Here is a 27,920-nt window from a genome sequence, read left to right on the forward strand (position 1 = left end):
GATTCCTTAGCTCATGATTGAAACCCCATTCTTATTATTTCTTCCTGTTGATTGGAAAGATGCAAAACCAGTTCTCTGCTATAATTACTTCTAGGACTGGTTTTAAAACATACTGGGTTAATGATAATTGGAGAACACCTAGGACGTGAAAAAACAATATGTAGGTCAGGCTAATAGTGACTGCTGATGTTCCTGAAATAAACATGATGGAAATGGGCTGGGAGGGCACATTGTGCAAAATGCTAGAATGAATGGGAGCAAATGGGGAAGGGAGGCATCGGTTTCTGCCAGGGAAACCGCCTAGAAGATGGCATGAGCCAATGGTCTCAAGAGCTGCAGGGCTCCCCGTGGACCGGGGAGGACCCCCTACTTCACTAGGATCTTAGGTCTGCTGTCTTGCAGAACATCTACCTGAGTGACAGCCTCTGACACTTCAGAAACTCCTCGGGGTGGCTCAGCCGGGAGATGAGGGGATGCTGAAAGTACGCACATGCTGCAGAAAAGCCAAGTCTCTGGCAGCCTGGGGGGGGCGGGGTGGGAATTTCTGAGTTGGGTAGACACTCTACCCGCTAGGAGAAGAAATCAGACTTGTCCTAAGGGAATTCCTAAGTCCTATGGAAGAGACAGTGGGTTCAGAGTGCAAAAATCAAAGAGAAGTCATGAGGGGGGAGGGCGGGAGGGCAGGAAGAGAGCCACACCGCTCACCACGCATGCATCTCTCCACCTGTCAGCCACCTACTCACCCTTCCTCTTGATCATCTATCTTGTTGCATACAGAATTCAGTTCTCGTGTCGGGGGAAGGGACAGAGGAGCTCATCAGTCAACACTGGAGCAATGAAAGTGAATCTGACAAGGCCTCTTCAGTCTCACCCAGTGCATTACCACGTATTTTATACAATGCACAGTGTAGAAAGGAATCTTCTGCCTGGCACACATCGAAGTAGGAACACAAGGAGAAATATTTAGAATACACTGCACATACTCTGAAACTCTGCTCATCAATGCTATTATTCCTGCCTGCTTCCTTTTCTTTCCTTAAGCTTTGTTCTACAAATAGCCACCTGATTTCTCTGGGGAGATTTGCTAGATTCTGCTTGAATTGGGGTGCACAGAACAATTATTTTTCCCAGGGCACTGCTTCCCCGTTACTGACTTACTTTTCTAAGAATATTGCATTTTGGCCTGCTAAAAGAGATCAAGACCCAGCCAGTCCAGCTCTCACTTGCCTTTTGTGAGCAGTGGCATGACTTAGAGGAAAGGATGCTTGCCGGGAATTTGGAAGCCTGGTTTCCAGTCCTGGCTCTGTGCTGCTGCTGAGTCATTTCCTGTTCCTCACTAGGCTGTATCATTTCTATCTCTCTTAGTTTTATCCTTCAAAGCTCATCCCATTTTCTCACTTGGACACCTTTGCTTCTGAGTGGGTATCTTTGGAGCAATATTTTCGACCCCCTTCTTTCAGGAGAAGGAACTTTTCAAAGTGGTTACATCTGTAAGTGTTTGAATAAGACACTTCAAGTCACTTAAAAAATTACCCCCCCTCCATGCAATTAAATGATAACAGTGCTTATGACACTTAGAAGACAGCAAATGCAGCCGAGGATAGAAGAAGCCATGTGGCCCTTTAAAACATGTGTATGCATGCAAAGCTCTGGACTTACTGACTTGGTCCTGACCTCATGGAGTACACATTTGACAGTGGAGGTGAGGCTGCACTGCACACTAACACTGACAATAATATGACTCCCAGTGACATTCTGCTCTGCTCATAGATCAGTGTCTTGTTCAGCTGTCATCAGAGATGCTTCTTCCTGCAGTATGGAAACAAATATGAAGACACACAACTGGGCAGTGTACAGAGAATGAGAGGCTTTGTATCACTTGTTCCTAAATCAATGTCTCCATCAAATCGCTCCCCTCAGGGTTCAATGATTTCGGTGGAATAGGAGGAGAAAAGACTTGAAGGGCCAGTGGGGATGGAAGATATCAAGGAAACAAGGCCTTCTAGACACAACAGGATCGACACTCATATGATCTCAAAGAGACTGGCAGAATGCACAGGGCCAGGAAAGGCCTAAGCCAGATGGGGTCTCAGGGCTGAGTGGGGAAGTGGACATGAGCTCCCATCCCTAACCCAGAAACTATATCCAACTGACAACCACCTGCCAAGGAATAGATATATAAACTACACTTAAGGGCAGGCCTCCTACCTAGAAGTAGATGGCCAACACAAGATGAACTCAATGGTAATTTTTGAGTCTTTCTCTCTCTCTCTCTCTCTCTCTCTCTCTCTCTCTCTCTCTCTCTTTTCTTCCTTTCTTTCTTTCTGGAATTCCTTGTATGGGTATTTTTCAATCTTACAGATATTTTGCATATATACTATGATTTTGTGCTTTGGGGATTTCTGTATGTGTGAATACGCATGTCTCTGAATCTGTATGTATTTTTTGTGCCTTTTCTTTGGCTCATTTTTTTTCTTTTTTCTTTTTTTTTGTCATATTCTAGTTTGTTTGTTTGGTTTTTTTTTTTTTTAGATACTTGTTTGTTTTCTAATGAGAGAGAGAAAGAAGGGGTTTGTATTTGGGTGGGTGGAGATATGGGAAGCATCTTGGAGGAACGGAGGAGAAGAAACCATTATCAGAATATATATTATATGAAAAAAATATTTTCAATGAAGAGTTTAGCTTCTTAAGCTTCTAAAGTTCTCAGTTCTAAAGGTGAGTTCTTAAGAGCATTGGGTAGTAAATGGAGGGCTGTCAGGTTTACCTGACAACAAGGAGGTTTTGAGGGACATTAAGAAAAGGAATTAGGCAATGCCTAGATGTGAGTCTCTTTGAAGTCAGAGCTTACGTGATAACCCGGGTGCCTGTGGTTGGTGCATTGGATGGTGATCCCAGGCAACAGATGGGGCACAGAGGAGTCATCCAAGGAAGGAAGAACAGGAGCGGCAGAATGTGTTTTGGAATTGCTAACTATCAGATCTGAGTCCTGCTGAAGGTCTCTTAGTGAACTGCACAGAATACAGTCCAGGATTGTCACACTGAAGAGTGGAGCCAGGGACACCCTTCCCTGGCGGATGTGAACTTCACAGGCAAGAATTTCTTGCATTTGCGTTGCATCTACCCTTCAAGTTAGTAGTAACCAGAGAAACCCCAGATATAGAAAAGCAGAGTGACATCTCAGTGTGCCCTTGAGGGATGTTGGATAGGGGCATGAGATTGCCCACCACTTCTGCTCTTAACTCAGCTGCCCTTTGGGACTGTGAGCCGTTTGGTATGCATGTAGCCAGACTGAACCTTTAGAATGTAACTTTGGTCTTAATAAGGGGTGCGTATTGGAAGGGGCAAGGTCAGTAGTAGGCAAACCCAGCTTATGGGAAAGAATTTTCCAGTAGTTACCTAGTCTCCTCAAAGCTATGAAGTTTGAATGCTTCATTGAGTCTCTTGATCAGTGTTTCTAAAGAAAATAGCAGGTCTAGCCAAAAGACTGGCAATATGAGAAGGAACAGTTAGTTTAGTCTGTGTTAAACAACGTTGTTCTAAGTCACTGTATCTCAAGGTTTTATCTTGGAAGTGAGGAATAGAAAGACGAGTGAGGTTAAATACCAAGGGGCTCTTTACACTTTTAACTACTCGTCTTTTCCAGAGCCCATGGGAGGCAGGGAAGTGCATATGGAGCTATAACTCTTTGGCTTTAGAGCTGAAATTTCTCTTATTTCAGTGGCATCATCAGACACTCACCTTGTTGGGGGTGGAAATTAAAGATGCAATCAGAACTTTCAAATATCCTGTGGGGTATATTGATGTAAACGTGGACCGTCCATATCAGATGCCTTTGGTCAAGGGAAAGAAGGTTATCCTATTTCTCTTTCTCAGGGAAAAAGAGCGGTTAGAGTCAACGGAGGTTTGTCCTGGGCACTTCAGTGTCTCCCATGTAATTGAGATAATTCCTCTCTTTCTTTACATTTTCTACCTGCTGCTTTTGGGGAATAGCTCTTCACTGGTTTGAGAAGCAGCTTTTCTTAGTCATGGCGGGAAGGTGGAGGGAAGAAACTCCTTGCCATTCTCTGGCTGTAAAAAAAAAAATGACAGGAAACTCAGGAAAGGACAAGGTCAGAGCTGCAGTTACTGCGTCCCGTGGAAATGCTTGGACCATAGCTCTGGGGTTCTGCCTATTTCCTGCTGCTAGGTTGTAAGAGTCTCTGTAATTACAGGTGTGTTCTCGTCGCCATCCTCTCTGTCTGTGTAAATAACGCCAGTCTGCATTTCAAACTCTGCCCTTCTGTCTCTGTCATAGCGTTTTGCACATGTGGATATACAGAACAGACTGCCACCAACATCAAAGGACTGTGCCAACCATTTTCCCCATTGGCCTGACCTATCCTTTATGTGCTCGTCATTTTTAGACTCAAATGAGTTTTAGGCAATCTTTCCTCTGTGGGCAAGGAGTTTAATATTTCTAGATCGACAACCCAGTGCATTCATTTGTGTTCATGGGATAAAGAAGCCAAGGCCTCCTTTCAATGAGCTGTGTGTGTGTGTGTGTGTGTGTGTGTGTGTGTGTGTGTGTGTGTGTGTGTTAGTATGTGTCTTGTGCACTGTGCAGTGCATGCAGGGCTGTGATTATATGTAAGTGTATGGTATGTGTGTGTTTTCATGCCATGTGCTTATGTGCACACACATACACACACAGAGGGGGGGCAGAGAGACAGAGATAGAGAGACAGAGAGACACAGAGAGAGAGACAGAGAGACAAAGAGAGACAGAGAGACAGAGAGACAGAAACCGAGAGAGACAGTGACACAGAGACAGAGGGGACAAAAGAAGATGTCAAGTGTCTGGCCCTGTCACATTCTATTTGGTCCTCTGAGGTGGAGTCTCTCACTGAGCCTAAAAGTCAGGCTGCTGACCAGCAGGCCCCAGTGACCCTTTTATCCTCCCCCTACTGGAGTTACATGTACATATGGCCATGCTAACTATTTTACACAAGGGTTGAGGTGCAAACTCTGTTTCCAGGTTTGCACGATGAATGCTCTTACCCACCAAGCCATCTCCTCAGCTACCAGTGAAACTTTTCTAGGGCCCTGGCACTGTATGCAGTTGGTGCTTAATAAACATTTTCTGAGTAAAGAAATGAGTTTGCGTAGGCGAAGGTGATACTAAATTATTAATGGTAATTAGAACAATCAGAGCATGGTGCAAAGTAAAAATACAGGAAAGAATGAAGATATTTGAAAAGTACAACACAGGACACAACACAAGACAGTTCTAACGCACGATCTGTGTGACTGCAGGATGGACATCCGCGAAGCTGGTCTTGCTGGAGGTTATCTTTAAGGGCTGAGACCACAGAATTGCTGCTCTATATTTCAAACATTCTGTAAAAATGAATACACTTGATAATGAGGGAAGAAACCATTTTAGAACAAACCCCATAGAACAAGAGCAGCAGCATGCACACCAGACCTCACGACAGCCGCTCCTTCTCCTGCTTAGGTGACTGGGCAGTCTTGTGCAATCTGCATGCAATCTGTATTTCCTAGTTTCTTCCCTTGTGCCATTTCTGGGATGCTAAGGGGACCTGAGATAACCACTGGGAAAAGAACTGAGAGGTTTTTTTTTTTTTTTAATAGGTTAGAAGAGTGTGGGAGAGGGACAAGGTCTGCCAGCATTTCTTTTCTTGCGAGCATTCCTGACCAGGCTCTCAGGGGCATCACCTTCTTTGCAGAAATATCCTCCTGGCAGCAGCTGCTGGTCTCTCGGGGACGGAGGCTCTGTGCAAACCTTAGCCAGCAGAGCAGAAGAGGCAGCCGTGTGTGTCATTTTAACTCAACACCTCAGTCCTGAGTTGGGCCTGGCTGGGAGGGGAGCGATGTGTGGCACGCAGTCCCCCTGTTTTCTTACAGCAATTGCATGAAGACTACAAATATTTGAGCTGATTGTACTCGCTTACACGCAGCAATGAATCATCTTGTGATGAGAGGCCTGAAATATGCTGGGATGAAATTAACGTCAATTGAAACAGAAAATGGATTCTAGCTCCCTCCACAATGAGCCTCAGAAGATGGGCTTACAGTGCAGGGAGCTGGCTGCTGCTATTCTTAGTGGCAAAAAAAGCCCGTGCCACCGGTATTGCTTTTTTCTATTTTTATTTTCTTAAAAAGCTTCTTTTCGGCTTCTCCTCTGGGGGTACCTTTTAATCAGGGACTTTGCCTGGTTCAAGCTCCATTTTGACTTCCTGGATCTCTAGGGATTAAAAAAAAATGCTTAAGAAAAAGAAAACTCATACAGACCTTTAGAATCTATGGAAAAAGAAAAAAATAGGTCCTTTATCCTGAAAGGTTCACATTTTGGAACCCTAGATGAATAGTGCCGAGCTGCTGAGGTTGTGGGATTTCGTGGGAGGCTGATGGGGAAGATTCTGAAACATTAGCCACGTTCTGTCTGCAGTTCCTCCCCTCACTTCCAGGAATCTGTTTCCATTGTGGATTTCCCCCGGTAGACACAGGCTCCGTGGGATACAAACAGAACTCATGCCTGGGGTAGACTTAGAGAATTTATGGTGGGTCTGAGTGAAGTTTCCTAATGTAGCATTAGAAAAGAATTCCCTGGGCCGAGGTGAGTGGACCCAGAGAGAGCGCAGTGAACCAATGGTGGGTACCCGAGAAAACCCTGGGGCTCGGGGCCCTTTGGAACCCTGGGACTCTGCAGCAGGACCTCTGTGTGGTGACTCATCTTGGTTGTCAACTTGACACACCTGGGCAGAATTGCTTCCATGGCCTGTGGGGCATGGTTTTTGGTCTCTAAGTGACATGGGAAAGCCCAGCTCATTGTGGGTGGCACCTTCCTAGGTAAGCAGACCTAAATTGTATTAAAAGGCTAGCTGAGGAAGCTTGAGGCAGTAAGCCTGCTCTCTGCCATGGTCCCTCCATCTGCTGCTACTTGAGTTGCTGTCTTGACTTTCCTCAGTGAAGGACCTATAAGTTGAAATAAACTCTTTCTTCCCCAATATGCTTTGGGTCATGATGTTTGTGTATTGCAGCAGTGATAAGCAATGAGACGCTCATATCTACTTGCTTTGTTGCCTAGTGTTGAATTCTGGGCTTTGTTCCTTGCAACCTTCTATGGCTGATGGGGCCACTGCTCACAAACCATTACTGTCCGAAGATCTCTATGCACCTGCTTCAGCCACCTGCTGCAGCACCTTGGATGATATGAGTCTGACCCGCACCAATCCAAGAATGTGAGTTTTGAAGGTCAGAACATCTCAGGGGAGCAGCTAGCATTTAATTTCACTGATCTTTGTTTTCTTTTAGAAGTGAAATGGGAATGGCGCAGTGTGCTCACCAGGGGTGGAGACTACGCTAAATTGTACTCTGTTCCATTATGTCTCTGCCCTGAGTACTGGCATCTTCTCTCAGCATTGCTTTGGGCCTCATTCTGACGCCACTAAAACTGCTGAGATTCTAGTATCACTTGATACTGATTCCACTTAAGCAAAGAGGTCCAGAGACACAAGCTTTTGGAGACTACACCATAGTTTTAGCAATTTGATATGCTCTGGAAAGATGAAAACTTGATCTTTAAAAGAAGGGCAGACATGAGCAAATGCCATATAGACCAGCTTGCTATGGCACTTAGAGGATCAGCTGTCTGCATTTAAACCTACATCTGATGCTCAACAGATACAAATAACTACTTGTTACTTCTTCGAAACCCATTGCTTTCGCTAGTGAATGGATAGTGATCGTGACTGTAGGCTCCCTCATGGATTGTTAAGAGTGGGTCAACTCCTGCCAAATGCTTAACAAAGTACGAGGTACATGGAAAAGTTCTGGAAAGGCTGGCTGGTTCTGAGCACAGGTCTTAAAGTATCATCTTTCCTTTCTTGCACCTTTCCCTTGACTTATCTTGCTGACTAATCCCAGGTAGGCTCTCTGGGATTGTAGAGATTGGAAACATGTCTGTCTTCTTCAAAGGAGAATAATATCTATAAGATATTCTCGGGTGTAGGAATGGATTAGGCTGCAGAGCTAGCGGAGCAGTCTTTGGAGAAGAGGGGTCAGTCCCCTCGATTTTTTCTTTTGCCCACTTCACCCTTTGACTTCCTTGTCTTCTCTGCCTCTACCCTCTACTTCCATAGAACTTGATTTTTCCATGTGTCTCCACATCTATAAGAGTGCCACAATACAGATTTCGGAAGCAAGTCCTGACAGGAGGATTCACAGGCAAGTGGCAACTGGGAAGTGATTCCAGGTGGTTTTCTCAAGTAAGTTACTGTGAAGGACAAACTGGACGTAACCCCTGTTGGGGAATCTGTTGTATCAGCATAGAGGAAGAGCCTCCAAGATAGTTTACAGGAAAGGCAAGAGAGTGAAGATTTTATGTATCAAATCCCGGTTCAATTTCCAGAGCTGACTGTAAGGGTGTTATCTCTTAGCCAGTTTCATGTGACTCTCCATGTATTGGCCAGGATTGTGGGTGTTTGTAGAAAGCCATTTTTGATTCATCCAGGTAGGGACCTGAAGGGCAGGGGAGTGAGGGATGCAGAGCATCCACAAAAACTTCTCATTGATGGATGACAATGTGCCTTTTTACTTTATATTTCCAGAGGTGAGGTATGAGTGAAGGGGGAAACTGAGGAAGAATGAGGGCATGAGAAGGATGGAGGGAAAAGAGAAGCAGGAAGAGAGACTATCACTGTGAGCATATCAGTCCAAGATGCACATTTTCTCCTTTCCTCCTTTTGTTTGCTGAGTGCTGGCCAGAATGGAGGAATCCTCTAATCCAGGTGAGGAGATTCATCTGAATGGCCAGTGTGATGATTGTTTCATTTTGGTATCTTTTGTATAGTTTCTTGCGGAGGAGGAAGTTGGAACTGGGCTGGCTCTGACAGCTTGAGGCCAAGAGAGGTGAAATCAGATGGTCTCAGCCTTGTTCCCATGTTTCTCAGCATCCGCATCAGCAAGAGCTACTGAATTTCTTCCTGATCACAGCTGAGGTGATGAAAAGTCACATCAAGCCAGATGAAGCCCTGGGACAGTTGCCAGCCCAGAGCAGTTGTTTCACCTTAACACAAGCCTCTTCTTGGCAGTGTCACCATTGTGAGAGAAGTCACACATGGCTATGTTGTCTTCCTTTTAGTTTGCAGAAAAAAATATTGGAAGAGGAAGTAACAGCTTTAATATTCTGACATGTTTTCTTTCTCTCGCTTTCTTTCTTTCAATTTTTCTTTCTTTCCTTCTTTCTTCCTTCCCTCATTCTTTCTATCTCTCTTTCTCTCTTTCTCTCTTTCCTCAAGATTAACATAGCTAGGAATCGCATAATAACATAGCTAAATCCTACTAGGAAAAAAGTCAGTGAGTGAGTATTTAATGCTAGATGAAACAAAATAATAAATGTTTGGTAAGGAGTCTTCTAGAATGACACTAAATGACATGTTCACGAGGAACCTAGTGATGGTTCTAAGATGTAGGCTCTGATTCAGGAAGCCTTGATGGAGCCAGGTAATCTGTATCTTCTAACTAGCTTCAAGATGGCCCTTATGCTCCTTGGTCCAAGGTCTTTGAATAAGTAACAAGGGCATCATCTTCTGACTCAGGGATGACTAGACTCAACTTGTTCCTAGTTACGGGGAATTGGGCAAGTTACATGACGTGCCTCAACTTCAGCTCTTGATATTGAGCATGTGGAACAGAATGACTACTACTCATGGTTAGCGTGAAGGTGCAAAGGGTTAACACATACCCACAATCCCTCCAGATATTCTGCCTTACAGTTACAGAACAGCTGGCGTCTTCTCATCTTACCTTTACTCTGTTCATTTCCCCTCTGCGATTTCCTCACTCCAGTCTCATTCCCGACTCTGTTTCTGGCTTTGCACCCTTGTGCCCACTTATCTGAGTTTACCAGCACTATGAGGCTTCTGTTGCAGGGGCTGCTTGTCTCCAGGCAACTAACTACATTCTCCTCACTTCCCAGAAAGGATTTCCCTTTTTAGATCTCAGTTTCCCCATCTCTATAATGCTAAGTGTAGGTCAAAGCAATTGTAGATAGTTCTTCCTTTAGCGATGAGGTTGGCCCCAGTAGCCCGTCCTGTCAACAGTTTTCTGTTTCTTATCCTTCCCCATAGCCAGGCCACATAAATGCAGGAGTGTCTTTTCACATAAAATGGTGCCTCCTGCAGTTGTGCCGTGTGCATTGGTGGACTGGAATCTTGTATAATTAAAGCTTGGAATCTTGGAGCCTTCATGAACCTACTTTTGGGGGGCTCCAGAATGCCATCCTCTTGATTCCAAGCTCTTTCAGGTCCATACCAACTTTTAGGCCCCTGAACCCTGGTTTTCTCTAAAGAGCCCCAAATGTAACTAGTGAGGTTGCATGACACCAAAGAGTTAAGACACACGTTATGTGTGTACATGGAGGCAGATGGCCAGATCAGCTGTCAGTAGAGTAAGGTCTTCTTGGGTTTGTGCCTCAGGCTTAAAGCTATGACTCACTGTCGTACTGAATATCAGAATGTGGTGTGCTTCAGAAAGCTGTCTTGCTCAGCCAAGAAAGAGCATGGCAAATCAATTTTGGTCACTGGATAACAAGCTCCAGTTGTTTAACAAGCATTTGTCTCCGTGGCATCCACAGTAAAAAGGCAAATGGCAATTAGGCATCTATCAGCCTCGTTGCTGGTTCTTTTTAATGGAATTGACTTCAATGGCTTTGTGTATAGAATAGCTTCTTCTTCCAGCCACAGGCTCAATGCCATTGTTCATGTTCTGATGTTCATGTCTCAACATTCATGTTTCAACACCACTGTTCTTGCTGGCAAGGAACCCATGTTTGGTGCTAGAGTTTTGTAAATGAGAACTGAACAGTAAATGATACTTAATAAAAGAATCAAAAACATGTGATCTTATCCAGCTCAAAGAATATCTCAAAGACATGTAAATAAGGGGGGAGGAGGTAGACAGCCTATGACTGGAACTCTAAACCACACACTTGCCATGGCTTCCAGTGACTACGATTGCAGCACACACTATACAGCAAACAGGCTATGGGTCTGACTGGATCCACTTCTTCCAAGATCTACTTTTAGATGTGCCATGTTAGTGCCTTGAAATTGGCCATAGCGAGAACATTTTCACCATGAAAATTAGCCAGTGCCTCAAATCAGGGCTGTTCTTTTTAGATATTTTCTAAAACGTTAAACGTTTTCCTGCATACTACTGCAAGGGGGCTTCAACTTCCCCCTTCTACATGCAAGACAGACTTCACCAAGGATCCCAGCACATTTTCTCTCTGCACACATAAGGCTGAGGGCCTTTCTCAGTGTATTTTCCTAGTAGCAATTTCCAATGAATTGGTGTGATGGAATGATGCTCTCCCAATACAGTCTGCTTACTTTGGTCCAGTGGGTCTTGCATAGGACCTCAAAATAGTATGTAGTCCTTAAACTTTTGATATTTTTCAAGGCCTTTAGAATATCCCTCCTCCCCTTTTCAGGAGTACCTTGGAATAAATACATGGCCAAATAAGAAGATAAAGTATAATAACAACAAAATATCACCCACCTTCTGCCATCATAATCATTTCAATCAGAAGGATTGTCTCAGCTACTCTCTTGTAATAAGAAAAACCTTGCAAAAGCAACTGGTAAGGGAGAAGTAGTTTACCTTTACTTATAGTTCCAGGGGAATACAATCTGTCACAGAGCAAAAGACATATCAACAGAGAAGACATGCCAGCTGAGCAGAAGGTTGTTTGCATTGGCTCTCACTTAGGAATCAGAGATTGACCCAGAAGTGGGGCATGGCTACAAGATATAAAGCCTTCAGGTCTTTCCCCAGTGAGCCATTTCCTTTAGTGAGGCTCCACTTCCTAAAAGTGCCTTCCAAAACAGCACCACCTGCTGGCAACAAAGTGTCCAAACAGGTGAGGCTGTGGGGGAATATTGCACATTGAAACCACAGTGGCAGATGTTTTAATAAGTTGTTCCATATTGCACTGTGTAACCTTAGGACAAAGGAAGCATGAATAAAGGGAATACGTGTTCATTTTTCTCTTTCTAATGCAGTTTCCCTTGGACAAGATTAAAATCCCATGGTTAGGCTTGTTTTCAGAATGCAGAAGACATTACCTGAGCCAATGATTGCAATTAGCCATCCTTCCTTGGTGGGGGTACAGGGACAAATGAAGAGTATGTATTCTTTGAAAATACTCCATTAGTGAAAGCATCTGATAATATCTCTGTATCCAGATTTGCAAAATTAGACATTAGTCTCCCATGTTATTAATGAAATGATTACATTGCAACAGTACTAACACCACGGTTTTCTTGGTGAGACTTGGGCTAGTGAGACAAATCTGTTTTTGTTATTTGGGAATGGATTTGAGGAACTACCAAAAAAAAAAAAAAAAAAAAAAAAAAAAAAAAAAAAAGGAAATGACTTCCTTTTCTCCCTTTCTCCTCCCTCATTTTCTTACTTCCTTTCCTCAAGTAATGTTCTAAAGATGCATGACCAGCTGTGTGTGATAGGGCACACCTTTAGTCCCAGCATCCAGGAGACAAGGGCACGTAGATCTTTGTGAGTTCAAGGCCAGCCTGGTCTACACAGCAAGTTCCAGGAGCTACATGGAGAGACCTTATCTCAAAACAACTAATATACAAAAAAAATAAAGATGCATAACCAGCACTTTTGTCTGCCGATCTTGTTTCTTCTCCTGCAGCTCAAGCTAGCAAACTGAGAGGTAAGTTTGTTTAAGTCACCCTCCTATAGAAGTCTCTAGGAGCAGCCCCTTGTCCTTAAAGGAATGCAAAACTGCATATGGAATGCATGGCTTCTTCATGAAACTTGGTCATTGCAGAGTTCTCTATCCCCCACCCCCGTGCATGATGTCCTATAGCTATAGTTTGTTTAATTTTCATCTCCGTATCCATTTTCTGTCTCATATCTTCTCCTCAGCTTGTCTGTCCTCTCCATCCTCTCCAGCTCACTCCTCTCTTCTCTTAAGGTTCAAATCAGGGATCACCATTTTTTTCTTCTTCTTCTTTTTTTTTTAGAAAACATTTCAATCTACTTTTGGGTCTAATCCAGTGCACAAATCTTGCTGTACCAGTTGTCTCAGAGCTCCTTGAGGATAGAAGGCCTTCTGGTAGGTGCTCAAACATTTGCTGAACAAGTGAGTAGGTGTATATTATGCAGAAAGAGAGGGAAAAAGTCCTCCTAAAGGGAATAATCTGAGTAAAAATAAGCCAGTGTGGAGGAAGATGCTATGCCGTGAGGGAGAGACAACCAATATGTCTCAGAGGGAGGGCGTGTGGGCTCAGTCTGCAAAGGTAAGGCTGGAAAAGTGGCCTGGAGATAATTCCCCAGGAATCTAGGGCACCGTGCCTGGGGTCTTAGAATTCCTCTTGCATGGAGAGAGATCTGAGACCAACGGGGTGGGGGGAAAAAAACGTAAGAATTCATGAAACCAAAGCAGAACATGTGATGGCAAACTGAGACAACTGGGGCCAGGCAGATCAGGCGTTTTGCTCTTGTCATTGTCTGTGGAGTGGAACAAGGTACCGGGAGCAGGATGGAAGGCAGGGAGGGGTGGGTGCGTTTAACCTACAGTTGTGTGCGTGGAGTTCGAGTTTATTCCTGGAAGTAGTGTTGAGACGCTCTGAGCAGATGTTCCTTTCTAAGATGCGGCTGACAAAGCAATCAGGTGTGTGGCACTAGGGAAGCCTGAGATATAAATTAACACCACTCAGAAAAGCCATCCACGGAGCCTGAACCTGCAGGTTAACATAGCTAATTTGGTAGGGAGCAAACAGCCATGTTCCAGTGGCTGCGCACTGGGGGTCTGTAGATTCAGGGCACATCTTGATGCTTCGTTTGCCAAAAGCATCACTGTTGCTTAAAACATTTTTCATTAGAGCAAATTTGTTCCAAAACTGTTAGGAAATTTTATTGCATTTTGTTTGAAACAAGTTGCTGAGTTAAAATATGGACCTGGGTACGTGTTAAACAGAAGTTAAATCACCTGCTACTGTGGGGTGTCCTTTCTGTGAATAGATGGAGTTACACGTGTAAAGATCTCAGTCCTGGGACATTGCTTTACAAATTTCTTTGTTCAGCAATCCCAAAATAGATATGAAAGCACAGAGAGGGAAAGGAAAATGCCCGAGGTTACATATCAAGTTCATTGCAAAGTTGGAACTAGTTTATGTGTCCTGATACTGTTTTTTGATGAGGTAGAAGAAAAATACGTATTTCTGAATTTCCATGTCACAGGATATCCAATTATTTTTCCTCTACAGAGTAATGTTAGAATAACTTGGCATCAAACAGATTCCAGAACAGAGCTAAAGAAAAAAATATGCCTGGGAATGTAAAACACAGTGTCTATTTGACAATGGAAAATTCTAGAAAGGATAACAAAGCTACACCTTTTCATGTTCAAATGTGCAGCCTACCACAGTCCTGTGTTTTGATCAAATCTAGCTTTATGAAGCTGTTTTTCCTGGCTTCAGAAGATCTTGCAGAGGTGAACACTGGATGGATCCTAAGGCCAAGCCTGGTTCTGTGGTCTCTGTCATTCACCTTATTCAACACATTGCCAACTTCCGTTGACTTCTCTTCTAGAAATCTTCAGGTGTTTCCTGTTCACCACAGCCATTTCCTCTGAGTTGAACCACTCCCTTGGGAAGGAGGAGGAGGGCTAAAACTCACTTGCAAGGCTCAGTTAGTTCATGAAACCGAAGTAGTAAATAATTTGCTGGGGTGGGGAGTCTCTTTGGTGGAGCTGCATTCACATTGGTTGGAGAGCTCCAGTGATGCAGGTCTCATGGGTCTTCACCATGGAGGAGGTTTTTTCTGTAGCACAGCCACCTTTGTAACTCACACTTCAGTGAGGAGTCCCTCATTCACACTCCCATAAATGAACTCTATATTGGAGCAGAATTGTTCCTTTGCTCTGTCATTGGCAGCTTATCTGGGGGTGGATAAACACTTGTTCACATCCTTCCAGGAAGAAGACACACAGCATCTCCTGCAGTCCAACTTCTCCATCTTGGGGTCATTAAAAAAAAAAAAAACAATTCAGCCTATCTGCCCTGTTTTGTGGCAAAAACCGATAGCCCAGTCACCACCACACATATCCTGATTTAAAAGGCAAAGCGTGTATATACTAATGTGCACCTGTCACTCCAGCTTTGACCCTCGGCACGGCATGTGTTTGGTTCGACCTGGTCCACCATCACTTCTACCCCACCCTTCCTTCTGGATGTTGATGTCTTTGCAGTCATCCACACTCCCGAGGCCCTCTTCCCCACAGAGCCTTCACACACCAAACCAAACTGGACGGGCCCTTTGTCGATTCTGTGTCAGACTCCAGGCATGATTTGCCTCCTCATGACTTTGTCTGGTCTTCAGACTGGATCAGTTTCCCACATTAGGCCCTTGTACAGAGTCATGGAAGTTACCGGAGTTATAGCTTGGGGGAGCACTTGTGTACTTTTTAGTTAGTGCTGAGACCCGCTCCCCATCCAGAGTGTACATTGTAAAGAGGGTTGATTTTTGTTCTGTGCTACTGAGCACTGTACTAACCTTAGAACTCATCACAACGAGAGAGGCTCTCAGTAAATACTGCTGACTGAATGCCTTATCAAGATAAACAAAGTCTGGGTAAAAAAACAAAACAAAACACTCTAGCAACTTGGTTTTGCTTGTGATAAGATCGTATTTCTAAGTTAATGCTATTAGTTTCCAGGCAGCATTAACCAAACAAGGGGCTGTAGCTGATATACTGGCTCGTAAACAGACTTAGCACCCTGCACCAGCCTCTGATGCCTATGAATCTTCGTAATTGTTGCTTTATAGGTGAAGTCGCTGCTATAACCCTAGCTGTACCCTTCATTTCCCCTCCCCCTTTCCGTCCCTTTCTGTAGGAGTAAGTGAGGCGGCTTTCAGCTCTAGGGTCTGGTTAGAGCCTAACTTGGAGAATACGAGGAGCTGAGCCTTCCAGGGTGAGAAAAGGCAGAGAAATGAACGCCAGCTCGGGCAGGCTCAGATGCTGAGCATACACCAGGGAGATGTCAAGCGAAAGCGAAAGCAAAGCCAGCCAGGTCCGAGGCAAGGTGACCTCTGGGCAGAGGGTAGGAGCAACGGCAAGGGTAGTGCATCAGCTCCCTGTGACAAAGTGCCTGACAAGGGCAACCCACGGAGTGAAAGAAGAAAGATAGGAAGGAGGGGATGGGAGAAGAGAGGGTATATTTTGGCTTTCATTAACCTTACAGTTTAATGGTACAGTTCATCACAGCAGGGAAGTTATGGGGCCAGGATCTTGAGGTGGCTGGTCACATTGCATCCGCTGTGCAGAAGCAGAGAGAGGTGAACGCTGGTATTTGGCTCACATCCTTCTGCTTTTGTTTAGTGAGGGTCCCCCAGCCTATAGAACGGGGACCACTTACCTTTACCTGCTATTCTTTTGGCTTCAGTCAACTCAGTTAGAACCCCCATCACAGACACGCCCGCGTGACTGTCTCTAAGGTGATTCTAGATCCATCCTGTCCAGTTAGTAATCAAGATTAACCACCCCAGGTGGAAACAAGCCAGCCAGCCACCTTGACAAAGACTGCAGCGGGGAGGCGGGTGTTCGCTCGTGGACTTGGTGAAGGAGTGGTCCAAAAGTCGAAGGAGCCAGCAAACATTCCCCAGTTCCCTCTTCTCACCATGGCTTTTTATTCTGGTCCAAGCCATCTCATCCTGTTCTGGCTCCGTTCCTCGATGACTCTCTTTCTTTTTAATTTATAATTATTGTTCTGGAAACATATCTTTTACTATCAAAGAGTCATTCTTTCTTTCTTTTTCTTTTCTTTCATTTTCCTTTCTTCTCTCTTTAAAAAAAAATTTTTTTTTTTTGGAGACAAGGTTTCTCTGTGTAATATCCCCAGCTGTCCTGGACTCACTTTGTAGACCAGACTGACCTCGAATTCACAGAGATCCCCCTGCCTCTGCCTCCCAAGTGTTGGAATTACAGGTGTAAGCCACTGCTCCCAGCTCAAAGAGTCATTCTTAACAGGAGCTTGAAGACATGGGAGTGAAATAAAATGAGTAACACACCTCTCTAGTTAAAGAAACCACCAGTTAGAGAGTCCCACCAGTTACACACGAGAAGATGGCGCTCTCAGAACAAAATCAGGTGACTCGTTAACTCGGAGAAGGTCAGGCACCAAGCAGGCAGAAGCCACTTCACGTAGCTCCATTTGTTGGTAGGATTGGGAGGCAAAGCCCTGACTGGAGCACTGGGCAGCTACGGTGGCATCTCAAAACCCCTCACTGCTATCAGTTCCTGGCTTTCTGCATCTGCTTTTAAGTCACTGCTCCCAGGATGCAGTGTTAACAAGAAGAGCAGAACCGCTGAGGACCAACACTGTCTTTCTCAAAGAGAATGAGGAATCGGCAGGGGATGGAAGCAGTGGCTGTAACAGGAGACGGGGCTACAGCTTTCAAAAGGCTCACAGTATCTTTCTACATCAATCCAGCCTTTGAAAATATTTGCAGTAGATAAATGCTCTCTGTGCACTGAAACTTAGTTCAGTGCTTGGATACTTTTAACACCCCTTCAAGCTTGAGATCTGAGAGAAAGGTTTTTATTTTAGCATCCATCAAGGGGGGCTTTATCAGTCTGTCCGCCACATTCCAATGTTTTATTGTGAAATGAATGACTTAACGAATAAATGAACAAAGCAAACAAAAAGAGTTTCTTCCTACTAATAAAAGATATACTACTTATTTAGTCACTTTAGAAAACTGGATCACTGCTTTTTGAAGAGATAACGCTAATCAACATGGGGCTGGGAAACGCCTCAGTGGGTAAAATACCCACTATGCCGCCCTGAAACTTGGGTTTGGACCCCCCCAGCTGCTGTGCTAAAGGGTGGGCATGGCACAGTGCACCAACTCTATTGCTGGTGACAGGGGCAGAGACCCTAGAGCTCACTGCAACTAATCTAGTGAAAATGGTTCATTCCAGGTTCTTGGAGGCACTCTTACACATGGCTCATTCAGCACACACTCACACCATTTCCCACACACAGAGTCTAATCAACAGATAGCTATGACCTAAATAATGACTACTGTGTTAAAAAAATAATAATAAGGAAAACGCAACCTTGACTTCATGGTGATGGAGTGTATTTGCCTTCAGTTTCCCTTCTCTCAAAAGCTGCCCCTACAGTCTACATTTCCTCAAGTCCCATCTGTACTCAGCCCTGCCCCCAAGTGCAGTTAGTTGCCTTCTGAATTCCTTTTTGAGGTCACCTTGTTAGTTGGCCCCCACCCCCACTGTGACAATATGCCTGCGTATGTGGGAGGGAAACTAAGAGAAGAAAGACTTACCTTGGATTTTGGCTTCAGTGGTTTCAGCTCATGGATGGTTGTTTCCGAGCTCCCGTGTGATGAGACAGAATATTACAGCGGGAGGGCAAAGTTTTTTACCCCATGGTGGCCAGAAAGCAGAGCATGATGGGAAAAGGCCAGAACAAGACATTATCCCCCAAGGACATGCTCTCAGTGACATTCTCCCTCTAGCTGGGCCACACCTCCTAAATTTTCCTGAACCACCCAAAGAGTGCCGCTGGCGGCTAATCCTTCAACACAGGAGTCTCTGAGGGACTTTTTGTATTTAAGCCAAGATAATCATCAAATAAGTCCACACCACCATATCTAACACACTTCCTTGTTTGCTATGATTCCAGTGGCTTTTGTAATGCTGCCCACATTTTATGTTTGAGACCTCTCTTTGTCTCGTTTCCTGCCATCTGACCATAATGTGCTCACGACTCTGACATTTTTATATCCAGACCTGCTTTTTCTAAGTGCCTTAGACTATTTTTCACTTACTTGACTAATTTGCATTTAGAACTTACCATAGAAGGAACAAAACCCTAGAGTGCCCACTGCAGACAATCTGTATTTCCCCAACTGAGTAGCCATCACCCTAGATACTCACAGGATAAACACTCCAGCCCATCTTCTTACCTGAGCGTCTCATTCACTCTCTCAAAGATTTCAGCTGTTTTGGTGAAAAAATTCTAGGCACTTCACTTAAATTAGCCAGTTACGCTGAAGATGATGTGAAGTGGACGGGCAGGTAGTAAAACAGAGCTGGAAAGGGGAAGGACATAGCCAGTAGGGCCAAGCTCAAGGGGCTGTAGAAAAAATGCACATCAAAAGTGATCTGACGTTAATGCATAAAGATTTATGTCCAAGGGTGAGGCAAGAGAAGGCCTGGACCTAAACTGGGTAAAACAAAAATCTCAATCAGAGTGTAGGTGATAGGGTCGGTGTCAGTGAAGGTGAAAGGTCAGAAACTCAGCTGACCTGGATGGTTGTCAATTTGAGATTTAGGTCACTGGTACCCAGTCTGCTCTTTGTCCCAGAGCCAGTCTTTTACTGATCTCTGCTGGGTTTTTAAAAAGATATTTCTGTTACACTGGCCTGGATTTTGCTGCTTGCAAGTTTGGGAAGGTTAGAGTTTTTAATGTTAGCAACCAGAATGAGGAACCAGGGTGGGAAAAAGATGAAGCAGATACTGCCTGCCTCAGTCTACGTCAGGTCACCAGTTCTTGGTGCAACAAAGAAGGAAGAGTCCTTGGCTCTTTCAGGTTTTCTCTCTGTGCTCCTCCTGGCCTCTCTGAAAGGCCCTGTGTATTTCACAGGGCTCTGAAGATGAGCCCTCATCTTCTGTAAATCACCACTGCCCACAGCACAGACTCACCCTGGGATTCATCTTAACTCAGTGCTGTTCTCCTCCTGTGGCCAATGCTCCCTGCTGGGAGCTCTGAATGTCTCCGTGGTTTGAGGGAATGCGCTGGGGTGGTGTAAATGAATGTGCCAGTGCAAATATCTCACTTTCGATGTTTATGATTTGAGATCACATTTCACTGAATTCTGCCAAGCCACAGAGTGATTTGTGATAACACATTCTGGTGATGATTTAGAAGAATCTAATTTATATCTCAACAAAGCGACAGCAAAGTTAGGTCTGGAGAGACCCCCATTCAGTACATTTGTTTATTCCCCTCTTCCCCTTAGGCAGTGGACCTGACATTACCTGAGCTCTGTTCCTTTCGCATAGGCCGGCAGAGCCCTTCCTAGTCTTTTTTCCCATTGCTTCAGAACCCTCTAGAAGAGTTACAGTGATGATAAAAAGACAACATTCATTCCATACCTATAGGGACTTAAAATAACCAAAGGGCGGAAGTGAGTGTTAATGATTTTAGTTAACAGAAGAGGAAAGCTCTTAGAGGCTGATTGACGTTTTTGAGGTTGGCTACCTGGTGATGTAGACGTAACCCCATGTCTGTTGAAATCCCAGAGGTCCTAGGAATGATTTTTTGGGGGGGACTGGGGACTTGTTTGAAGAAGAGGTCATGTGAGCCTGGTCCAGGGGTGCTGTGTCCCTGTGACTCTAGGCTATTGGAGAGATGATTCCAGTTCACTAATGAAAACATTTTTCTGATGAAATGCATGCTTAACTGGGCTGCACCACCTGTGGCAGGGGTGACAGGGAGGTTGGATTACACGGTAACTAGGTTTCCCAGAGCCCTTACACTCTATAATTCTGTTATGTGTCACAGTTGTATTGCTCAGGCCTGCAAACATCTACATGCAACTGAACAAACAGTTCTAATGGAAATTGATTTTTTTTCTTCAAATCTTGTGTGTGGTTTCCATCGTGATGAAATTACAGAATTATTCTTGTCACTGGTGTTGCTACCAGGTCCTATAGTGTTTGGGAAGGTAGCTGAGGGGGTTTTGCATGCTGAATTTAAAGTGTATAGGGCTAGGCCTAAGAATCCTGTTAACTCTGAACGTGTTTCCAAGTTTGAGCTCCGTTTTCTCCTTTTTCTTCAACATAACAGTTAAAGCTTGAACGTCTCAATATGATGAAACTAGTCTATGTGTGAGCCTAAGCATGCCATTTCCTTCCCCTTGGCCCATTCCCTCACCTGGAGAATGGAGTCTGCAGTGTCTAACACACTGTTTCTGTTCAGATCAAATGACAGAATGCAGAACAAGGCATTAGTTGTACTGCTAAGCATGTGGTTCTTATTAAGCACTGCTAAAGGTCATTATGATTTGTCCCCCATCAGTCACTATGTTCGCATTTTACAACCTGAGTTCTGGGATTCGAAGTGAGCTATGGAGTTTTTCCTACTTAAGCAAATGACCCATGGACTCAGAGAGGCTATGGACAAAGAGTCCTCAGATCAAGTAGTCTTTCCATTTCAACTCCCTTGTGCTCAGTGACTTTGTCCTGAGGAGTGTTCCCTGTCCAAAGCTACAGCCTAGGGGTTTCCCATGTCTTCCTCCTTATCAAGGAAATGCCCACCAAGCTTTCTGACTGAGTGCCTGAGGCCCTTGTTGTCACCATAGCAGAAGGGGCTCGTCTCTTCTCCTTCCCGAGGCCCCAGTCCCCTTGCTTGCTATATAAGAAAGTTCAGATTAAGTGGATCCTCCGTCTTCTTTTCGTGGTTAATGGTGTCTGAAATACCGCTAAAGATAAAGTAGGTATCCTATGCACCGATCTGCATAGTGAGATCACTTTGGTGCAAGGTGAGTGTGGCAGCTAAAGGGTAAAGAATTTAAGCAGGCACATCGGTTGGGTCCCACTCAACTGCGGCCTAGTACCTGAGCAAACATCCCAAGCCCTTTCTTTCACCCTGATCTCAGTCCTTCTTCATTGGGTAGGAGGGTATGTGGAAGAACCAAGCATTCAAGTGTCCCCAGGGCTTTCCCTATTTTTAAAAACCAGAATTGTGTACTATGATAGTTTTAATAAAAATTGGCTGGCACTTTGAATAACTCCACTCAAAAAGACATTCTTGAGAAAGGCTGCTATTCATTTGGTTATATATTTTTAGGCTTCTGGGCAAAACAGTAGGGGTATGTGCTAGCAAAAAATAGAAGTACCATGAAAGGGAAAAGATGAAGTTACTGCCACAGCCAATAGACATGCCAAGGAGCTAATTTCCAATGATATGGTCATTATTTAAACAAGTGTCTCTACCACCCCCTCCTCCCCCAAAAACAAAGCAGACCAATGGAATTTTCACACTTACTTCTTTGGTTTAATTGTCTATTTGTTTCAAAATGAAAGCTAATTAAAAGATTATTTTCATATGCTTTAATCACACTAAGACTAACTGTTGGAAAATTTGCAATTAATTGATGCAACAGTTGACATAAGAATGCATTTTTTAAAAATAACATCACTATTTGAATACACAGAATGAAGCAATTAGTCCTTCATTAGTTCTGAGTTATTTCAAATACTTTGAAATACTGGTGTGTTTATTGTTTAATCATCACGGAAATATATCTGGCAATGGTGCTAGCTCTAGCATCTTGAATTAAATATGGCCATTTGGGGGTGAATAGAGCTCGGGAAGAAAGCTGTCAGCCTTCCAACATCTGGCTGTGGGCAATTTCATCCTCTGCTGAGAACCTTCAGGGTGAAGGTTGTTGTTTTGAAGGTGTGCATGCCATCAGCTATAGTTACAGTTGTAGTTGAGTAGAGCCTACTAAGGTAACCTGAGTGTAGAGGCGCCTACTGGAATAAAGAGGATTTTAGGGACTACAGAAAGTGAGGGAGGGGCAAGAAGTTCATAGGTTGGACACAGTCTGGCAGTCCCTTTGATTCACAGGAGATGTATTTCAAGACCATCAGTGGATGCCTGAAGCCATGGTAAGTACCAAATCTCCCTCATATGCTGTATTGTTATACAGACACAGACACACACACACACACACACACACACACACACACACACACACACACACACACGCGTTCTACGGGGCTCTGTGCAGTTTTGTCTATGAGTAACCCAAGAACTTTTGCCTTTTCACAATTAAAAGAAGCGCTTCCCCACTTTTCTTAACTATATCTGAATTGCCAAGCATCTCTTCCCTTAAGCTTTGGTACCACTGTTAAGATAAGAGTTACCTGAATGTGCTCACTTTGGGAAGGGGAGCCAATACAACTATCGAGTAGGTAGGACTGGACACAACTTATCAGGATGGAGTGTGACTTCATCATCTTACTGAGATGCGCCCACCCCACCCCGCTCCTGGCTCCTGCCCCACACCAGTTTCTCTCTTTCCCTTCTTTCTTTCTCCCCTTCTGTGGTGCTGTGGATCAAACTCTGAGGTAGGCAAGTGTCCAACCACTGAGCCTTCAACTCTAGCCTTCGTCACGCCAATGAGAATGGCGTGCGATATACAACTGAAGACTTTTTTCATGGAATTTTCCATTTGGTATTTTTAGATGATTATTGACTTTGACAACTGAAACTATGCAAAGAGAAAGTAACAACATGGGTACATGGAAGAAGGGGGCGCTGTATCTAGATTTTGGGGATCCACATTCTAGGGAAAGGGCTGTTATTGGAGCCTCAGGCAGGTGCCTTGAAGTTGGGTAGGAGGATGCTTCTCACAGCAACAGAGTTGGAAAGAAAACCATACCTGACAGTGAGGCTTCAGAGGGATCAGACATCAAGAGGCTCATGGGCAGGCAATGGCCATGGCTTTAGTCCACAGCTGGGAATCAAAGGAATCCGCTCAAACTAGTGGCAACATGCTCCTTCCCAGGAGCTTCCTTATGGCCATCAGACATGAGGCACATCACAACTGTAGGTCACATTTCCCCTGGATCAGTGGGAAACACATCAAAGGGCTGCGTGTTTCCATCCTCTGGGGACAGGCCTATGGACAATAAATAAGCTTTCATAGCTAGGCTTTGTACTAAGTTCTGTGCATTCCTTTTCTTGTTTACTTCTCATAGTAATGCTCTGAGATATGTGCTGATGTGAGGCCCATTGGAAAGCTAAGGAGCCTGAAGCCCGGAGAGGCTAACGTTAAAGAAACTGAGGCATGGGGTGATTGGAAGAGAGGAGGATAGAACTGGACTACTCGGGCAGGCTTGGGATGGGCTATAAATTCCACCCAGCCACAGAAATCTGGATATTTTTCTCCAGACACCTAGCAGGGAGCAAAGAAAGATTTGTAAGCATAGATTAAGAAACACATTAATGTAATCTCAGTACTCAGGGAGGCAGAAGCAGATGGATTTCTGTGAATTCAAGGCCAGCCTGGACTACAAAGTGAGTCCTGGACAGCCAAGGCTACACAGAGAAACCCTGTCTCAACAAAACAAAACAAAACAAAACAAAAAAACCAGAAAACAAACAAACAAGCAAAAAACCAACCAAACAGAAAGAAACACATTAATGAGTGACATATAAAACCAGGTCCAATGTCATGCTTTCCTTATTGGCTTATAGGGGCAATCAAGTCACACAAGGCACCCTCTTTTATATAGAGGAACATATGGCTTATGTAGAGTAGAAGGTCTAACTCTCCCCCCTCTGAATTCCCTCATCTTGGAATGTGAGTGTGTTTTTGTAAGTGTGCTGTGTGTGCAAAGAGAAAGCAACAGTTCTCTTGGGGCACTGTGCCATACTGGAGACTTCCTCTGCCTTATCAATCAAGACAGAAAATTCGGAGAAACAAACATAGCTTTCATGGGCCTAGAGTGATGTCTTCTTTTCTTACCAAAACAAACAAGAATTTTTCAACTCAGAATATAAAAACATTGAAGCCCAAGACTGAGCTAACGGCAGTGACATACATTCCAGAGTGACTTCTTGCAGATGTAAGGCCGGAAGTGGGGTTCTCAGGCAGATGAGGGTGGTAAGGCACTAGGGAAGCTGGGAGTGACCGGGCCATGCCATTTCTAAAGCTTGCACTTACGGTGAAGAATGAAAGCATGCCTCTTAGTTCTGTCTGTCTGTTTCTCACAACACGAGTCAAGGCCCTCACTCCTTTGACAAACCCTCCCTGTGCTCTAAACGTCAGAATAGTCTATGGTGTGGCTCCTCTCACAGGCAGCTTAGAGTCCAGTGAGAGAAATGAATGAACAAAGAGCAACAGAGATAGGACTCAGTGGGTTGGGGGCGACTACAAGCATCAGGACCTCAAGCAGATGTGACTGAGGGTGGAAACAAAAAACTTCTGGTCTTGTCCTTTTCATGGAGGAAGTGAGAGCAAGAAAGGCATTAGAACCTCAAGAACTCTCTTAGGTACATTTCTATTGCTGTGGTAAAATACCATGACTAAGATAGCTTTGGAAAGTTGGAGCTTAGAGTTTCAGAGGCATAGAGTCCATGACCACCATGGCAGGGAGCTTGACATCAGGCTGGAAGGCTTGGTATTGGACTGAGTGATTACACTTTGATCCACAAGATGAGGACAAGAGGGACACTGGGAATGGTGTGAGTCTTTTGAAACCTCAAAGTCAGCTCCAATGACATGTCTCCTCCTTAATCCTTCCCAAATGGTTCTGTCTGCTGGGACCAGAGATTCAGATATATGAGCCTATGGGGGGACATTCTCATTCAAACCACCATAGGATCCCTGTGACCCAAAGTCTTGAGGACAGGAATGAGCTCTGTGGATTTCAAGATTGAAAAGGATTTTATGATGGGAGTGTAGGAAAACGGGAGGATAGAGTGGAGGTGTTGAGACAGGATTGGGATGATTTTCAAGGTCTCTATACCCATTGGGTCCTTCTTGCCTTTCTCCATGGAGAATAAATAGAGCTTCATAAGCAGAGGATGAGAAAATAAACATATGTCTCAGATGATAGTCTCCCTCATTTCTTACAAAAGAGAAAATGCATACATATTTTTTACATTATAAGTAAGTAAATAAATAAATAAGTAAGTAAATGTAATGAAAACTGGTAGACTAAGTTCTGGAGGGAGTTGGGATAGAGCCTAGTATCAGTAAGAACATGGGCTTTGTAATGTGTTGAGTAATTCTAGAAATAGCCCTGGGGCTCCCAGAGGCCGAGGCTAGGGGAAAACAAATGGCAATTTCCCAACTTGTAGTGGACAGTCAAGCAGGGAATCAATTTCCCCTGATAGCAAAGAGGAAATGCCACCATTCTATATTCAACAAAAGGAATCCCTCTGGGAATGTTGAGGTGTTCAGTAACTTGTTCCTTATGGGATGTGGAGGGCATGGAGGCATGATGTGGACAGTGGGCTTCCATTACCCCCCCCAACAGAATTACCAAGAGCATCAAAGCAAAGCAACTCAGTGCAAGCTTGAGCTTTCTTGCCAGCTGGCTTGATGGCAGAAAAGAAATATATAGGCTAAAATGATAGCTTTTGGCTTTTTCATGTATCAATCCTTGAGTGAGAAGATGATTATTTTAAATATCCAAGTCCAGAATCTCTTGTGCACAGAACAGAACTGGCACTCTCTGGACTGTGGCACTGGCAGGGAATTCCCTCAGACACCTCTAGGAATTCCAAGTCTCTAGAGAAGGTGATCTGAAAAACTGCTGAGCTAAAGGAGTGATGGGCAGCAAGTCCTCCAGGCTGGGCTCTATAAATACCATTCTCCCTGGTGGGAGTTTTGAGGGTGGATGAGGATGGCTGGGAGACAGTTTCACTGGAGACTTGTTGGCAGCTGTTAAAGGTGATTTCAAAAACACTGGCAAGCCACAAAGAGTCAAATTCCCTGGGCTTACAGAGTCTCCAGTTTCAGACAACAGAAGACCTGGCCTTGGATAATTCAAAGCTTGGTACTCAAGAACCACATGCTTTCACAGAGGCCCTGGCAGGTGGCCGATTCCTTCTGACAAAAGCCCTCTAGAATATTCCCCATTGGGAATTTTGGACAACTCTTTCACAAGAGTCACCTAAGACCATCAGAAAACATATTTATATTATGATTCATAAAAACAGCAAGATTACTGTCTTGGGTTTTCCATTGCTGTGAAGACACACCATGACCAAGGCATCTCTTTTAAAGGAAAACATTTAACTGGTGCTGGCTTGTGATTTCAGAGGTTTAGCCCATTATCATCGTGGCAGGAAGCATGGGAGCATGCAAGGAGACATGGTGCTGGAGATGCTGAGAGGTCTACATTTTGATCCAAAGGCAGCCAGGAAGAGACTGGATTTGTCTCCTTTTAACTTGAGCATTTAGGACCTCAAAGCCCAACCTCCACAGTAGTAACTCACTTCCTCTAACAAGGCCATACCTTCTAATAGTGCCACTCCCTTTGGGCAAGCATCCTAACACATGCATCTATGGGGACCATCCCTATTCAAACCACCACGATTACAGTTATGAAGTAGCAATAAAAATAATCTTATGTCCGGCGGGTCACCACAACATGAGGAACCATATTAAAGGGTCACAGGATTAGGAAGGTTGAGGATCCCCATTCTAGGTCTTTTTTAAAAACTGTTTCTTGTTCTGTCTTTTAGCTGTCAAGCTGAAATGTGATATTCAAGCCACTTCAGCCAATAAGGAACTACGAGAAGATTTTAGACAGGGGTTAGAGATTACATTTAAATCACCCATTTCATCAATGCTGGAAAACAACACTGGAAAAGGTAGGGAGAATAAATGCTCACATTCCTTGGCTCCATGGTTAAAGTAACATGCCTAATCAGCACACTTCATAATTTAGTGAATGGTCCCCATCACACAGGTACTGTGTCAGAATAGCCTCGGTTGATTTGATGCTTCTAAAATAATCACTGTCGTCAGAGTGAGGTCAGTATGTGACTCTTCTAATTGCCCCTTTCTTAGGATGCCCTTGAATGGAATATCCTTAACTGAAAACCATGGCTCCTTTGAAGAAAACAAGCTCTTCTCTTGTCTCCTCCTAGCTTCTGGTAATGCCTTTGATTCAGAAATGTTGGTCATGGAGATGATAGGGTTCTGCTGTTATCAAGCCATGGACTGTGGTCCTACCCAATTAGTGAGCTTTGCCTGCACTTCCCGTCACAGCATCTTCAAGAAGAAGTTCTTTTTGAATAGCTTCGTTATTAGGCACACTGGCTTTCTTTGTTGGTA

The 27,920-nt window shown here is 44.2% G+C and overlaps 1 protein-coding gene across 4 annotated transcripts in view; it reads left to right on the forward strand.

The window, feature by feature from the left end:
- Positions 1 to 27,920, forward strand: part of LOC311583121 (uncharacterized protein) — an 89,979-nt gene that overhangs the window by 55,258 nt on the left and 6,801 nt on the right. The window contains exons 5-7 of one of the 4 annotated variants that reach the window (XM_084756434.1): positions 7,087 to 7,240; positions 8,141 to 8,266; positions 8,851 to 9,081. In XM_084756434.1, the coding sequence (XP_084612560.1) occupies positions 7,087 to 7,240; positions 8,141 to 8,147 (161 nt within the window). In that variant the 3' untranslated portion in view covers positions 8,148 to 8,266; positions 8,851 to 9,081. Of the gene's footprint in view, positions 1 to 7,086; positions 7,241 to 8,140; positions 8,289 to 8,850; positions 9,082 to 27,325; positions 27,455 to 27,653; positions 27,740 to 27,920 lie in introns of those variants that run through there. The other 3 variants (XM_084756436.1, XM_084756433.1, XM_084756435.1) reach the window with 3 other exon arrangements.

The sequence above is a fragment of the Acomys minous genome (assembly GCF_964271855.1).
Source record: "Acomys minous genome assembly, chromosome: 14".
NCBI classification, from domain to species: domain Eukaryota; kingdom Metazoa; phylum Chordata; class Mammalia; order Rodentia; family Muridae; genus Acomys; species Acomys minous.